Source organism: Cephus cinctus, unplaced genomic scaffold (genome assembly GCF_000341935.2).
Source record: "Cephus cinctus unplaced genomic scaffold, Ccin1 Ccin1_scaffold0577, whole genome shotgun sequence".
In the NCBI taxonomy this organism is placed as follows: Eukaryota; Metazoa; Arthropoda; class Insecta; order Hymenoptera; family Cephidae; genus Cephus; species Cephus cinctus.
Genome location: NW_014333226.1, coordinates 30,786 through 47,534, shown reverse-complemented (window position 1 = coordinate 47,534; position 16,749 = coordinate 30,786). Strand labels below are relative to the sequence as shown.

Below are 16,749 nucleotides of genomic sequence, written 5' to 3'. Positions count from 1 at the left end.
CAAAACCAGACAAAGAAAACGACTACCGATTATTCAGAAACCATGACTCAATTACGCGTATCCTTATACGTGGACATTTAAACTATACATATACATACACTTGTGTACACATCTGCGAAGCAACCATGTCGCCATTCACAAGAATTTATATTCTCCATGTAAAAAAACATAGCGAACAAAGAATGCACACTTGGCATGTCTTATCGGCACACCGAGTTACTAATCTCTTAGGTTAATTTTTACATAGACGTCATAAACTGAATCCAGTTTCAAATATCAGAGATGAATTTTGAATTTGAAAAGCAATAAAACAAGCAATAATATCTAAAGCGATAAATATTTGATTGACGACCACTATAGAAATAGAAAGTCATAATCCTTTCTTCTGTATACGATTCGTGATTATAATCTATGAGTAGGCGTACAAGAACATATCAAATCCAATAATTTATTTGTTTGATTTTCTTTATAAGCTTTGAGGTTAACACCACTTTATTGCACGTAATATATACTTATTGTCTAGTATACAGTACGTATTATAATATTCACTTTCACAAGGGAACGTCAAGCAAATCATTGTAAATCGTTGAGCAACATGGGATATTGAAGGTTATAACGTGTACACTGCACATTCTCTATGGTGTGTACACGCTTAAAGAGTTCTTAGTAAGCCAGCCTGTAAAATGTCTCTTTCTTTAAGGTACACATTCTCGTAGCTGCTTCTCGCTACAGCAGAGCGCTCAAGATAACGTGAAATTATCCACGGAGAACTGCACAGTACACTGCTGGACGCGGTGGAAGTAGAGTCGGTCTTTCGCGTGATTCCATATAGGTCCTTCTTCTTCCTTTTCTTTTTCCAAGAAAAAGATACTGTACAAGAAAGCTTTTAGAGTACTCGACTCTTGATGTACTCACTGTCTCGTTTTTACCGACTGGAACATGTAGCTAGACATTCCTTTGAAATAACGTGTTGAGGAGTTTAAAGTAATAATAGTGAACTGGATACACGTGGGAAGATTTATAGTGAGCATAATTCCGTGTCACGTGTGTTCTGATAGATTTGGATATTTGAATTGTCAAGTGAAAAAGTGTAATTGAAAGTGACAGCCGTGGTCTTTATGAAATAAGGTATCCGTGATGGTATCTAAGGATATTGGATTAGATAGAATTATTTGGAGAAGTTGAAAAATCGAAAATGAAATTGAAAATTTGTCAATGGAACGTGGAGATTAATCATTGTTATTGTGTACCATGGTAGGGATGGATGGGTTGGTTCTTAGAAATATTCTTAGAAGTTTAGGATAAGATGGAAAGGAAGGAGAGATTTGACAGGGTAGACTATTTCGAACGTAGCTTGGTTTCAGGAGGCCCGTCTCTAATACGTTTATTTTTAGAAAAGAGTCTAAAGTTATTAACCCTTCGGGCGTTAGGTGTACTTTGGTTGAAACATTTATATCCCCCTTGCCCCTTCCGTTCTGTGATGTGAATTATATTTAGAATCAAGTCATTCACACGGTTATCAAGGAAACGTTCATCCAATCTAATCTAATGAAAAGACACGCAGGTTCTGTAATATCAAAAACAAATGCCTTAATCCTAAAAATTTTATCTGATCCAATTCTCATAGCGGCTACTTATTTTTTAACGATAACGATTAATTTCACTTAATAATCACTATTCTGTATCCCTTATGTAAACAGCAATCATGAACAAGACTGAAATCAGCATAATGTTGGGTACAGAACCACCGAAGACACCACCAAATGCAAATCATTCCTTGATTCCGGTACCAAAGATCAACAGTGCAAAACTTCAAGAAAGATGTCCTCCAAAGCGTAGAGAATCCTTGGAGAGGAGTACAAGGTCGATTTCAGTAACTGCTCAGAGAGCTTCTTTCGAAAGAGTCGACTCGCCAGTTTACACCGCCAAGTCTCGTAGCAATTCGACGTCTTCCAATCATGAGGTTAGATCAATGGACGACAGGCTGACTAATGTCAAGAGGATGGATGCGTCACAGAAGCTCAATAGAAGTAACAGCTTTATGGAGAGCAAATGGAAGAGCAAATATGAGGACTCGGAAAAACGGCGTAAATTGCTATTGCAAAAATCTGAAGCTGGTAACAATTATGACTTTTTCTTCGTGAATTTCCTGCAGCTGCTCATTGTTCACTACAAGGGCACGCTTCACGGTTTTAATAAGTTGACGGGTGCCCTCGCTAGCTGTTACAGTGATTCATTCCTGTATGCTGAACGAGAATTAAGTTTATTAGTCACACAGTTCATACGTGGTCAAGTTAATAATCACTGACAATCATTGCTATACGATTCCTATACTGTAATAGTAGCTTTAGAGTAATATGATATATATATGGCACGTGTCTGGCTGCATCAAGTCGTCACATAGCTCATCGTACCTTTCATTAAATGTCGTAATAATTGATTCGACAAGAAAACATGATGACATTACTTCGGAATTGCTGAGAATGGTATAAGACTGCCTGCCTGTTTTAGCTGCTTACGACATACGTGTTTGTAAATATATGCGTGGCACGCGGCGCTGTTCTACGTTTCTTGGTATAATTTCTGCGTGCCTTCGCGGTTTCTCTGTTATTATATGTAGGCCGGAAATTGGATTCGCCTGGTTATAATTGGAGCTACTTATATCTTATGGATACTTTTGTATTTTAATGTTATGCTTAATACTGTCATATACGGTTCATATAAATGTAACAGGCTGGGCTGTGTTATTGAGAGTGGATTATAAGTTATTTGTCATTTATTTTGGCTTGTAATTTTATATTTATTCTATGATACGTACACGATTATATGCTGAATAATATATTAGGTGAAAAATTAAATGTTATACTAATAGGGATCATTTTGTGTGTCAGCTAATAGGGAACATGTGGATTTGGAAAGAAAATTGCAGCAATTACAGAGACAAAATAATACCCTGCAGACGCAGGTGCAGGACAAGGATAAAAAATTGCACAAATTGCGAACAGGTATGTGCCATAAAAGAGATCCTTTTTTTAAAGAAAATATCTAATCAATGATCTCATAAAATGATCTATGACTATAATTAATAAAGTATCTCTTTTACAGTATCAGAAGCAGTTTGTAAAGAGTATGAACAGCTAAAACATCAATATGACATTGAGACGGGTGCAATGCACAAGGCAATGCAACAAGCTTCTCAAGTACGATTGATAAATCATTAACTATAAATCGTTACACCACTCATGTATTCAAGTCACTTGACTGCTACCTAACCATCACTGTTACGAGATATTTATACAGTTCTCTAGTCATTTCCGCTTTCCTGATACGATGACCATAAATTTCTAGTGGTACAAGCAGAATCGCGAACTCAAAAGGAAGTCGCAAGTTTTAACGCAGAAGTTTCTTCAAGTGCATCCTGAGGGCGTAGATGACATAGATATATCTGATGAAGTTGATTCCAATCCGGATGACATCGAAGAACTCAGGGAAACCGTCAGAGGTATCCTCATTGCATTCTAACTTCCATTTAAGTGCTCTAACCAAAACGCTGATTATCGCATTGGCTTATCCCCGATTACGATAAGACAATTTGTAATGTCTTTTACTTTCAGATCTTAGTCAGGATGTTGCAAGACTTCAAACTGAACTGAATTCCGCAAGACTTCAGGAATTTGAGGCTCAGGAACAGGCAACACTTTTTGCAGCACAGCTAGAAGCAGAACGTGCTCTTAGAAAGGAAGGTAAATTTCGGAAAATTTACTTAGTGATATTTAGTGGATTTGTTGTTAAAACTGATGCAAATGTTATTCCAGGGGAGGAGAAGATGAAAGAGTTACAGATGCAACGAGAAAACATGGAAAGAGTCACGAGAATGGTCGCGGAAGAAGTTCAGAATTTGAAAGCTCAATGTGACCGAGAACGTGAAAACGCGAAAATGATAAAACTCGAAGCGGATAGAGTACGTATAAATAAATTTGCTTTGAGAACGTCTTAATCAAATTGATTTTTAATAGGCACAAAAGGAACGCAATGTCCTGGCGCATCAAAGCGCTTTGCTCCTGGCGGAAGTGTCCGAGGATCCTGATGGCAGATTGCTGACGGTCCTTCAGGAAGTAGAGTCCTTGAAACGGCACCTGGAAGAGGAACAACAGAGTCATGAGATGCAAATACAGATGCTACAGGATAAATTAGAAGAAAAGGAATCGAATATCGAATTTGAGATCTTAGAAGAGAGACTTAAATTGGCTGAGGCAGAACTTGAGGTCGTCGTTCAAAGAGCGGAGACGGCTGAGAAATCCGTAGAGAACCTTGAACGTCTCGTTCACGAATTGGAAGAGAAGATTGCTGATATGGAGGAGAAGAATTCTCGGCCACCGCCGCCACCATTGCCACCACCACCTCCGCCACCTATGTTTGCCAATAATCAGTCATCCATCAAGTTGCTGACAAGAGAGAATATGAGTTCCGAGAAAAGCAGCAGTGTCACTGATATGGAGAATATGTTAGGAATTTCTAAAAAGGCACCCACTGTGATTCAGCAGCCTGGTAAATATTTTTATTTTACGACTCGCATTTGGTTTCTGATACTGCGATACTGATTCTGATTCTGCGCTTTACTCGAGTTTTTTTTGTAATATTTTGTTATGAGGTTTCTAAGTGTTTTTCTCGTTTCACTTTCAGCTATTGATGATATCATAAATCAAATAAAAGGTGGCCGATTTACTCTGAAGCAGACAGACGTGAGTGTTTTATTTTAGATTTTTACGTCCTTGTGTAATTTCTTAAAGCGTTTACCATATTTGCATTACAGAAACAAAGGGAAGAGGAAAGGAAACGTAAACAAGAAGCGGAATCCGCGCCGCCTGCGGTTTCCGAAATGCTAAGTATACTTGGAACAATGAGACGACGCGCAAAACCCACCAGACAATCGTTTAAGTTTGCTGATGTGCCTACGTAACGTAAATGAATGTTTTATTAATTTAATAAAATTCGGTTAACATTGTAGACCTAAAGATGCCTAGTTAGTTTAACAGTAAGATTATAATAAGTATTACATTTATGTATGCGCTTGCTCCAAGCGTTTCTATTTCTTTTTTATATTTCACTGTATATGAATTATGATATTCAATATGCATAGACTGTATCTGCAGTATTGATTGCGTTATTGTCACGAGACAAACTTATTTATTTTATATTCATGATGATTTAGTCTGTTATCAAGGAATTATGTTATCAGCAAATCGTCAAATTATTGACTGATTAAATGTGAATCCAATTATCTTTCGTATCTTCATTTCCATAATTATTCTATAGATGAATGTTAGGTAAGTAAGTGAACTTTTATAAGATTTTGAAGAGCATTACAAAACAATTTATATTATCAAAAAACTTAATACATTATCTGTAACGACTACATTTCGTTAAGCTTGGATACTGTAAAGTTATATGGTCTTCTTTTAATTGATGTTGGATATACACTTCTCGCCGGGATGTCTAGGATATGAGGATACTCTCGATACTCTCTTTTTTTTTTCATCAATTAGGAAAGCTGATTTTTTATTTTGTCAATGATTGGTTGAAGTTTGGATGATTCGAACAATAGAACTCTTCTATATGGTATCATTTCATCATCATTCTCAGACCAGGTACCAGACAAACCACTGTCAGTATCTTTCTCAACAGAAAATTCAAAACTAAATGTTGCCTCCTCAGCAAAGATTTCCTCTTCCGGATTACTCCACAAGATTTCCGGTTCTTCTAAAGCATTTTTTCTCTTGCTCTTTGACTTCTTGTTACTTTGTTTTTTAGCCTGCTTATAAACTTTACAGATTAGAATGTAATACGAAAAGTTGAAGGGCATTTTTTTGACAGTCGCACGTTTCATCTCAGAAACAAGATTCTCCAAGAGTGGTACAGAAATTTGAGCCGGAATGTTTACAAATCTTTCATTGATTAATAAACCTAATGGCGCTGAATCATTTTCAAGAACATTTTTGATCATTGTATTTACAGTATCCGTTGCATGTTCGCTTGCTAGTTGCCTTAACAAGTCTCGTAATTGCTGTATGCATGGAACATTCTGTAAAGAAAATGTTGGTGTGCAATTAAATAAATACAGTTGAGAATAATCACAGAAATGAAAGAATGAGAATATTATGAATTTGTGTGACTCAACTGCTTCTACCTGTCTGTCTGAAATATTAACTACGGTTGTGATTCCAAAAACGTCATTGTTGTCGTCATCTTCGTCATCGGAAGCATCTTCATCATCTGATTGTTTCACCACGGAACCAACATAATTTTGAGAAATAATTAAGTCTGTTAAACCACCTAAATCTAGGTGCGCTTTCAAAAATAATTGTTGCAGTAATGTCTTTATGCCATGGTAGTCTGGATCTTGAGGGTTACGTCCTTCAAAGTCGACTTGAATTTCCATACCCTAGAAAGAGAAAAATATTAAAAAATTGATTAGCAAAACCGCCTTAAACATGATAACCAGTATAACGCGTGTGTACAAAATACAAAGGAAAGTTCCTTCAAATCCAGATTTTACCTAAAAAGAAATATATAGCAATATATACACCGAATTAAGTAATAGATTATGATTAAATTATTTTAACAGTGGTAAACTATGTAGATAGATAGTAAAAAAAAATGTAGAGCATTGAACGTTCTTGACGACCTCGTGTTTCTAAGAGAGGTTAGACATCAGATAGTTCCTTCTATTTTATTAGTAAATATTAATTCCACTCACCAAATCTTCAACAACGTCACTCTCATTATCCTCATTCTCGGAGGAACTCGTATCTTCGCCATTTTCGCGAATTTTCTCATTTTTCTCTTGCAGCTCACGTTTCTTAAGCGGAGTAGCCATTATTTCAACTTGACGGACAAACCGAAGTGGCACCACGTGATAACGCAACTGCCAGTTTAACCGCAACCGCGATAAACAATTCAAATAGGCTGACCAGGAAGAATGTGTTATTTCCCAATTATCCTCGTTACGAGAAACTATACTTTATATTCACAATACGATTAAATAATTTTCAAAAAACGTACAAAATTACTTTATAACCATATTTCGGTAAATCACAAAACCTCATAAAACATTACGAAAATTTCGCTAGATGGTAGCACCTACTTCAACGACATTTATAAGGACATAAAACTATAGTGTACTCGTTTAAATCAGTATTAACTGGTTTTCCAATATTGTGCTGCATACTATATGCTGGTAACATTACCATTTCACTTAAAAACTTTAACTCAAATACTTTCGAACAGAAAATACCTAAAGAGAGAATATCGACGTCAAAGTTCAATCTTAAAGTAAATAACGCCGGCATGCGCCCTGACATCTTGAATGATGCACGCAGACTCCCACATTGGTATTTATTAGCGATCGTAAAATAAAAACGTTTTTAAATGTGAATTTAATAGTCGTAACTAGCAAGGTCGACGTATGCATATGTTCATATAGGATTAACGAAATAATGTAATGTTGGAGATATATCGGTGGGTCCGGAGAGCTTGCACGGGATTTAGCTAAACGAGGAGGGAAGTATTGCGCAATAGTAGCGGGGTTGAAACGGCCTGTTGTCGGCACTGCATCCCGAAATTCGATTAAAGTTCTCGCGCATGACCAGAGGAAATTTCATTTTCGCGAATTTCCCGGAGCCTGTCAGGTGGCACCACGGCTCAACTGTTCCACTACACCGAACGTACATAAGAACAAGCAGTGCGTCAGCTTTATAGGTTATAACAGAGTCAAAATATAAATCAGTATAGAAAAAGCCGAAAGAGGAGCTCGTATTCTCGTGAATTTCGTGAGAGCGAGGCCTGTCCCGGGTGGTGAGATGGCTGTCTGGTGTTTAGATGTTCGGCATAGATGTTTCGATCTACTTGACTGTACCTCTGCGCGAGGGACGTAATATAACATAGTAGCAACACACAATACATCATATACATATATTATAACCATATATATATGTGTATATATTACATACATGCGATGCTTTCCATTTTGGCTGTTCGGTGTTTAGCGATGTAATTTGTTAGTATAAATAGCTGTCTCACCTGCCTTGGTCTGTCCTTACATTTTCATTTCGTATACGCTTCCATCGAACTTCTTTGACTCGGGCCTTAAATTCTGTCTTTTTATTTGTCGTGACGATAATGCTGGTTCTCTCTCTTCAAATATCAAAAAGGAATCGGAAATAAATATTAGCCATTTTATAGACTCATCTTTTTCTCTTATTCTTTAATATACCTTAACCTCCCACGTTACTCGTTATATGTATCTACGTCTCTTGTAATAATAACATGTGCTTCGTGATGCCGTTATTTGATTCTTCAAATATTCTATTAAACTGCTTCTCCTGTGTATATTCAAAATGGAGTATCCCGCGTAAACATATTCCCAGCTCCCTTTAGACTCTTTAGAGTCGACGATCTTTCTCCTTTCTTCTCCCCGTCACAGTTTCCGCGCACAATGAAATTAACCCATTTGGCTACATCGTAGGGGCGTGCTAGGGCAATGCGGCGCAACTGGTTGATTTATCGGCGCTTTCGCGTAGTGAAAACTAGCTAGGAGCCTGAATTAGATTACGTAGCGTGCACAAATTGCTTTATTCAAATGCAATTTAGGGTTGGGTGTCTCCAGGCTGTAAAGAGGTTACCGTTCGAACCGTTCACACGTCATTATTTCGACGGACTGTCCCTTTCGCTAGAATTTTTTAAACAATATTCTATGTACGTATATTTAACATGTGATATACTAGCAGATTTAACCATTTTCATTTAATAGTGCTGACATTGCACGCGAATATATACATATACCTATAATATAAAATAATCAAGTTGGTTAAATCTGCTAATAAATCATCTTTCGTACTCGTAAAGCCCACATGTACTTAGTCAACTTTCGAGAAGCGCCTGAAACCGCGAAAACTTTGCTCCCTAGTCCACCATATATTTTATGTATACATATATGTCATATATATTATATTTCAGATACCTCTAACCACTTTTTGGTTACTCCTCGTTAAGTGATTCGTTGGACACGACATTGAAATACTTTTGGAACTGGTTGTACGGCAAGTTTATTATATGTTACATTAATTAATTCTCCATTACTGGCATTCGATTTTATGGCGTCACCAAGCTATACTTTTGATATTGACCTAGATTCACAGTTAAACATACCGTCTCATTAATGTAATCGCGATACTAGTATAACGTACGCAGTATGTACTCAAACATTGAGTTATGCTGTATAGTGTATAAAGTAGGCCAGGTATCCAACATGTAAGCAAACATATAACAGAACCCTACACAAGATTGAATTCGATATCAAGCTCGACTCAATTATTATCCTATCACGGATCGCTTAAGAGCGATCTTGGAAGGATTCCATGGCAAGGCTTATTTCCATGGAGGGATTTATATCTGTATCAAGGATAACTTCGACTCGCTTACTCGAATACTCGATAGTTTCGTATAGGTTATGTTACGTAGGGTGAAATCATTTGGGGAGCATAAAGGAACGGTCTTAGGAATTCCTTTTGACGGGGCCTTTCGTCGAGGCTTAAGAATAAAGGTTGGCCTAAGCCACGATTTATTTAAACAGATATATCTCTCACAGTTGGTATATAACGATACGTACGTAGGTGTAGGGTGGTTCCGTGCTTTCGCAGTACGCTGAGCGGACTTCAATAATCCTAAACTGTTTGCCGACAGGGGAGTCACCCTCAAATAAAATAAGAGTTATCGTGCATAGAGTATATTGCATGGATAATAAAAAGTAGCCGCCGGCTATTGCACGTGGGATGCAGTATAGTAGAGATTCAGGAGCAACGAGAGTCTAGTGTGGAATGGAAGGAAGGTGGATCATGGGTAAACAGTATTATTGGGTACACATTTCCTCTTTCTATCCTAGAAAGAGACGTCGCCAGAGAGTCATGGATTAATTGCATTTGTGAGCTTTCCCTTTATCTTGTTTCTAAAGCTTCCGTGGAAAATTAAAAATCCCGCCTTGCGATGTCCCAAGCGTAATCCTTCAATCAGGATCGAGTGCAACGCTGGGTATTGGACTTTAGGCGTAACTCGTTGACTGTGCCTTTTCTCTCTCTGTTTTAGAAGTAATATCCATCGGTCATTCGAGTCCATTTCGAACGTTCAAAAGTATGTAGGGTCTCTCGAATGCCAATTCGATCCATCGACAGGTTGACGTCTCTGTCCCGTCCCGGATTCAGTGAGAGTAGAGGTTATGTCCCAGTTCCTGCGGTAACCCGCGACTGAGTACCTACTAGGGAATTCCCTGGTGAGAGTCGGATAAGGATGGGAAAAAACTTACTGTGAGAGAAAACCAAATCAATAAACCTGCGATCTCCCAGCCTTCTGCTCTGCACCTACTTATGTAACTAGGTGAATGCTGTGATATGCTTGGCTCAAGGTACTCTAATGAATTAATTATTGCAAGGTTAGATTTCGGTGACGTTCGGATTAAACGAACGATCAGTAAACTATAATGAATTTATACTTGAAATTTCTTAAGTTTTTATTTTTCTTAAGCACCGGCAAACTCACCTGACTTAAGTAAAATGACAACGAATGGTAGCAGAATTATCATGGAATTAATACAATTACAATATATCTCTGAGAATCATACTTCTTTGTAAGACGTACCAACTGTCTTAATGATGGAAAAACTCAGTGACTTCATTGTGGAGAGTTAGGAAGAGGAAGGTGACGCCTGGGAGGACACACAATGCTGTCTGCTCTGAATTTTGATTGGAACGTCTATTGTCCCGTCTCTCTTAATTATCTTTTTCATATGGCCGATGTACGTATGTACTGGATAGGTGGATATACAGGTATATATACAGGTGTGCAGATATATATTTATTTATTTATTAATACCATGGCTGTCCTTTTTTATATATACACACACTAAATTACCGGTGTGAGCAGCGCATTATTCCTGCTGCCTCATACCCTCTGTACTTCCTTCCCTTTCTTTCAACCCTCTTGGTACATTATATACAGCCCATCTATATTATATATATAAAGATCCATCAGGTATATAAGTATTATGCAGGATGCCGGCTAGTCTATTATATAAATACAGTGGTCACGTGTCGACGTGGAGTTAGGCGAAACCCTCCTGTCAAAGGATATTAAAGTTCTAACACAATGCACGGCCATTTCTGTCCCCAGTAATGGAGAGAAACTTGTAAAAAGGGGTGAAAAGTACGGTGTCCAACGTTGACCATCCTTCTGGGAATTTTCTATCTATGTACTGGGTGTATTTTTAAATGTAGTTGCTTCTATACGTACAATTTATAGTTGTTATATCGCTTTCACTTAATAGAATCAAGTCGAATTGCCTCCTGGGTAGTGCAATTGTGTAAACCGTATATTGGCTGTATTATAGTTCATGATTATTAGGTGTCCCTTGATCGTTTATTGGTGTTTGGGAGTAATGAGGACGTATGTAATATTTATTTGACCATTCGATGATAATATGATAAATTTATATGGATGGAAATATGGGGTTGCTCCTTTTACTATTGACAGTTCAGTCGATATACTATATTAAATTTTTTTCGTCCTTTTAGAAGAAACGCCAGGATCGATATGCATTAATCTGTAATTTGTAGGTTAGGTTCGGACTGCTAAAGGCTTTATTGCATACCACGATCAAGCAAAATCAAAATTACCCAATTTAAATATCTGGAGAAATTTTTCTACCGGTATTCTCATACTTGACAATATTTAGGGGTTGAAAAGTGGCAGTATAAAGTTTCTACAGTGTAGGTTATCGTATGACAAGCTCTTTCTCTGGTTACCTTGGTATTTGCTCTGTCATAAAAATCTCTTAAGATTGACAAGAGGAGTAGGGGTTGCCTCTGGGCTAAGTCTGACGAAATTTGACGTCCCGTAATTATCAATGACGTCAGGTTCTATCGATTTTCTGTTTGAAGGCCCGAAGCGAAATGGCGGTTGCCCAAATAAAAATCTACTTTAAGCAGAACATCAACTCGAATTCCCATTACGTGTTCGCTAACGATTACTACTTTTGCCTTAAACATATTTATCTTTAATTTAACCAATTCGCATACACATCGATGGATTATCGGATCGCATCGATCCAATGGACCCAGTCGACCCAGTTTTAAAATATTATCACTGCGTTACTTATCGTTTATTTTTCTTTCCTTTTTAAAATTTATTTTGTACCATTAAATAATCTGTGACTCATGACTCTTTGCTAGTGTTACGTATTATCATACTGTATTCACACGTCCTTTAATGAACGCGTTATGCGATAGAGTATTTATACTGGCTGCACACCCGCCGATACGAAAGGCATAAAAATAGTAAACGAATCGGATAAAAGCGTCTATCGTGAGCGCATCGCGAGACCATTAAATAAACAGGACGTTCATTATTCCATTAACCGTCGTTATAATTTTGACGCGCGAAGCCAGAATCACACACGGGAGTAAATTCCCCCGTGGATCGGAAAAATCCCGTGATTTCCAAGCGAATCGCGGCTGGATCGATTTTCAAAAAAAGAGCGCGAGAGCTAGATAAAAGTAAAATAAGGGTAGACAAAAAATTAAAAGAAAGCCCAGAGAACGGCTCCGTCGTGCCGAAGCGTAGGGATATCGTTGACGGCAAAATTCAAAACGTTCACCGTTAAACAAAAGGATGGCTGAGCTTGCTCGAGCCTTTTTAATTGCACGACACCCCTGCGACCCATCCCTCTCCCTCTTCTAACACATCGAGTCGAGTCACCACCAACTCTCTTGAAGTTGCATCCCTTATTTTATATCAGACACAGACCGGGTACGAGTGTCTTGTCATCCGAAGAAATTCAAATTTCCCGCCGAATCCGACCCAGTTCCTTACGCTCCGCCGTTGGCGTTGATCTGATGAATATTCGTGATCAGTGAGCTTCTCAACTCTTTGACGAAAGAACGTCCATGGCAAAAGAAACGAGAAAGAAATTGAAGAGAAGAGACCAATAGCTGGCGACTGAAATTCTGGTAAGGGTTGAATGACTAATTTGAAATTCAGGTTGGTCGCTTTCTTTAGAACCGCACGAATGAGCTTTTTCGTAATGCCGACTGAAACCGGACGGAGTTTTTCATCCTGGCTTTGTTCCCTCAGCGTCATTCCTACCCCGTGGTGCGCAGGAAATACGATATTCGTTACGTTCGCACCGACGATCATGCAATTTACACCCGAGTTTGTGAATTCCTCAAGACGGATGTTACCGGACTCTCTCTCTCCCTATTTCTTTCTTCCTGCGTAAACCTCCGCGTAGACACATTACCATGCGGAAGTGTGAATACACGTTCCAGCAGCCTAAAATGGATCACGTGACAACTGGCACTGAATATCAATGATATTTAGAATTGCGAATAACTTCTATACAATTCTTCGTATATCCTCGACCTTTCGCAATCACCTATACATATAACATAAATACTAATTTTACTAACGAATAAAAAGTGCTCTTTGATAAATCCTTGGTAAGAGTTAGTTAGAGCTCTCGAGTTTCAAATAGACCAGCTTTCGTATCCTAATAGAATCCTGCGTTGCACCGAATCCAGAACTCAGGAACTTTCCTGATGAGTATCCGAGTGCGACATAGACACACAGTAGGTTACCGTGGTCACTAGGGGGACGTTCAAAGAGCTTGCGGAGCTTGTGGTCCAAACGAAGCTAACAACTAGATAGTACAGCAAGCATACAGCTTCCTGGAATTAAATAATAACGTTACAGGTTACGAAGATTCACACTCAATTAATTAATTGTATTTGATGTAAAGCGCCACATGGTCTGTGTATATGTAAATATATGCATTCATAACATTATATAATTATCACATAGTCCAAAATATACATATACTTGTGCATGGAAAAAGAAGACGCAGAACTTTGTCACCAATGTGCTTACTGTTTAACCCTTGCCGTTGGCTGCCTGACTATGCCTTTCTGCTGTTCTTCATCCCTGCAAGTTGTAAGCTCAAAATTTCCCATCCGTGGGTAGCCGCGTCTACCGGCTTACGCTATGTCGGGGCACCTGAGGGCGTATAAGAGCAGGGGTTGCAAGCTCCAAAGTTGGGAAAAAGCCAAGGAAGGGGTTGTGCTTCCTATTTGGTTCGTCGTCATTGCGCAAGCTCCGACACCCTACGAACCCTCCCACTCTCCCTGAATGGGAGGAGCTTTCACGTTCGCCAATACATATCCGGTTTTGGTAACCTCAGTCCTTTCACGTCCGAAACGCGCGCGACGCACGGTGCTGCTCCAACATCTAGGTAGAGACTGTGTTAATTTATGGTTTTTTATTTATTTTTTTTATAACTCAAATTTGAAAAAAAAAACTATTCGATCGAATACTAAGGGTGATTTTTATTTATTCGAATTTTGGTGTGTTTCTTTTCTCGCTATCGATTCTTCTCATCTTTGTTATCTGGTACCGATTTGTGATCGTTGCTCGTGACGACAATCCATACCCGCAGGAGTTACCTACCGCCATCGACCCACTTTAATGTGAATCCACACGCTCCGATCGATGACCGTGTATATAACTGTAGGGATACGCGAAAGGCCATTGCCGCGCGATCGTCTTTCTCTGGGAGATCGCGGATAACATTAAGAGAACGGTTACTATCGTACGGACCTTCGTACGGAAAGGATCAGCGACAAAGTGTGTTGTGCTTTGAAAATCGATCGTAATCAAAGTGACTTGTTTTTCCATTTTTTTGTTTCCAAATTTTTAACGCGCCACATTGAAACGTGCGTAGAATTTTTTTTTATATATTTTTTCTCTTTGTTCTTTTTTTTCTCTACATTTGTCGACAATTTTCTTGAGTTGGAGGAGCAAAGATATATTTATTCATTTTTATCGAGACACGTATACATTTTTTTTTAATTCCTTCACGAATCGCTTAATATCCGTCGCGCGTTATAGACTATCCTGAAGAAACTGTTTACAAAGGGAACAGGAGTAGTACCTGTGATTTTCTTGGATTGCAGATCAAATGTAAGTGCGCGTGTGTAATCGTGTGTGCGTGCCACCAGCAGTAGCCGAAGAATCGCCCGTTGGTCGGTGTCGAAGAGATTTGGAGAACAGAAAATGAAGGCGACGAATTTACTCGTCCTTTCTTGCTTGATTTTATGCACCTTCGTCGTGCCGCATTTTGGTAAGTGTTAAAAAATCTTTTTTACTCAAATAATATACGAGGCACTTCGATTGTATAAAAAATCGATATTTAATCTATAATCATTCGAGGGCCACACAGCGCTGTTCATATTTCAAGTAAAAAAGTACCACTAAATTTTTCGAAATCAAATTAAACAAGCGTTATCGTTCTACGTGGCACTATTCGATAAGATTTTTTTCCCACGATCCCTGGCACTCGAACGTTTAATATTGAAAACAAAATCATTATTTCCCTGTTCACCGTTATCTTCCTCGAGACATATGAAATTTTTGCATTTTAATTACAAATAATACCACGTAAAATATTCTTCCAAAATATCTTATAGATGATACAACAAAAATTCTTGTAATCCACACATTAAATTTCTCTACCGCTTGACACCGTATCGCTTTCCAGCGTACTGATCTAATTTCCATTCTCACGGGAAGTCTCTTCTGATATGCAGTATATATCGAATAATGTTCTAAGTCGTTGAAACTTTCACCATATAAATGAAGACATGATTGATCTAAAACGTTCTTATCGCGACCTGAACATTTTCTCTTGGCACAGTGGTAGCGCAATGCTTTTCCAGAATGCCATCTTGAGGTCCACGACGACCCGCTTAATTTGAAAACTTTCGACAATTACAATGTAAATTACATCGAAGGTATAAGAGACACCGCGTATTCTCGCGACTACTGCACGTTGAAATGCATTAACGTGTAGTAAACGCGAGTATATGCGCCACGGTAATTGCACAATGCTCGGTGCTCGCACGGAGATACGAAACCGTGGCCTGGTTTTTCTAGGGGACTTTCACTCAGTGCTTCTCAAAGCAGATTCACAAGTTTTATCATGCTGGAACACTTGTACGAATGTTCCCATTCTATTGGTTGAGAACATTGATACGCTCTCTTATCGAATACACGCTTGATCGCTTGGTCCGGTCTTGTCAGATTTTTTTCTTTTTTCGTGTCCGCCAAAACCATAGCGAACGTTCTTCGGCACCTTGTAAGTCTTTAGATTCTCTTTTTGCTGCATCTCGGAAAAAAAGGGGGAAACAAACGAGAAGACGTGTTAAGAGGAAAAAGTTTACGGCGATTGGCGAACTATGGAGAAAACTACGTGTCGAGAAAGTTCGGATGTGACAGATTTGTCGATACGTATTCTATATGAGATTGCATATAGCGAAGCTTTTAGAATTCTTCATGTGTCCGGTGTAGGCGTATGAAAGTCTGTTAGAGCCTCGGATAGTTTTGTATACGGGTACTTGTTTATTTTCACGTAAGAGAAACTTCGGTAATTGGTATATGATATATATTTATGTGTATATAACACATATATATATATATATATATATATTAATGGATATTATTCGAGGGAAAATACTATAGTCATTAATTATTATTGTGGTATGGATATGATGGAAACGATGAGACGTTAAATAAATAATATATATTTATGTGTATATAACACTAGCGAAGCTTTTAGAATTCTTCATGTGTCCGGTGTAGGCGTATGAAAGT

At 38.3% G+C, this 16,749-nt stretch overlaps 3 protein-coding genes across 7 annotated transcripts in view; 2 read left to right on the top strand and 1 right to left on the bottom strand.

The window, feature by feature from the left end:
* Positions 1-493: 493 nt before the first annotated feature.
* Positions 494-5,281, top strand: LOC107268710 (shootin-1). Its single transcript, XM_015741749.2, has 10 exons — positions 494-1,128; positions 1,701-2,117; positions 2,892-3,005; positions 3,106-3,200; positions 3,349-3,502; positions 3,615-3,743; positions 3,816-3,961; positions 4,017-4,548; positions 4,684-4,742; positions 4,814-5,281. The coding sequence occupies exons 2-10, from the start codon at positions 1,706-1,708 to the stop codon at positions 4,958-4,960; spliced, it is 1,788 nt and encodes a 595-aa protein (XP_015597235.1). The 5' UTR covers positions 494-1,128; positions 1,701-1,705; the 3' UTR covers positions 4,961-5,281.
* A 77-nt stretch (positions 5,282-5,358) lies between these two features.
* Positions 5,359-7,068, bottom strand: LOC107268711 (protein BCCIP homolog). 2 transcript variants are annotated; one of them, XM_015741750.2, is made up of 3 exons: positions 6,758-7,068; positions 6,179-6,442; positions 5,359-6,082 (listed from the first exon to the last, which is right to left on the bottom strand). In XM_015741750.2, the coding sequence occupies exons 1-3, from the start codon at positions 6,875-6,877 to the stop codon at positions 5,543-5,545; spliced, it is 924 nt and encodes a 307-aa protein (XP_015597236.1). In that variant the 5' UTR covers positions 6,878-7,068; the 3' UTR covers positions 5,359-5,542. The 2 variants fall into 2 exon arrangements, with proteins under 2 accessions (XP_015597236.1, XP_015597237.1); XM_015741751.2 differs by having other exon boundaries at positions 6,188-6,442.
* A 7,221-nt stretch (positions 7,069-14,289) lies between these two features.
* The window catches only part of LOC107268706 (protein Skeletor, isoforms B/C), a 28,908-nt gene continuing 26,448 nt past the window's right edge, over positions 14,290-16,749 (top strand). The window contains exons 1-2 of one of the 4 annotated variants that reach the window (XM_015741745.2): positions 14,290-14,332; positions 15,054-15,220. In XM_015741745.2, the coding sequence (XP_015597231.1) occupies positions 15,154-15,220 (67 nt within the window). In that variant the 5' untranslated portion in view covers positions 14,290-14,332; positions 15,054-15,153. Of the gene's footprint in view, positions 14,333-14,357; positions 15,221-16,749 lie in introns of those variants that run through there. The other 3 variants (XM_025085924.1, XM_015741744.2, XM_015741746.2) reach the window with 3 other exon arrangements.

Coding starts and splice junctions, on each gene's coding strand:
- LOC107268711 (XM_015741750.2), bottom strand. CDS start 6,877: ATGGCTACTCCGCTTAAGAAACGTGAGCTGCAAGAGAAAAATGAGAAA. Junction 6,443..6,757: donor GTGACGTTGTTGAAGATTTG/GTGAGTGGAATT, acceptor TTCTCTTTCTAG/GGTATGGAAATTCAAGTCGA. Junction 6,083..6,178: donor CAGACAGACAGGTAGAAGCA/GTTGAGTCACAC, acceptor TTTTCTTTACAG/AATGTTCCATGCATACAGCA.
- LOC107268710 (XM_015741749.2), top strand. CDS start 1,706: ATGAACAAGACTGAAATCAGCATAATGTTGGGTACAGAACCACCGAAG. Junction 3,744..3,815: donor ACGTGCTCTTAGAAAGGAAG/GTAAATTTCGGA, acceptor ATGTTATTCCAG/GGGAGGAGAAGATGAAAGAG. Junction 3,962..4,016: donor TAAAACTCGAAGCGGATAGA/GTACGTATAAAT, acceptor GATTTTTAATAG/GCACAAAAGGAACGCAATGT.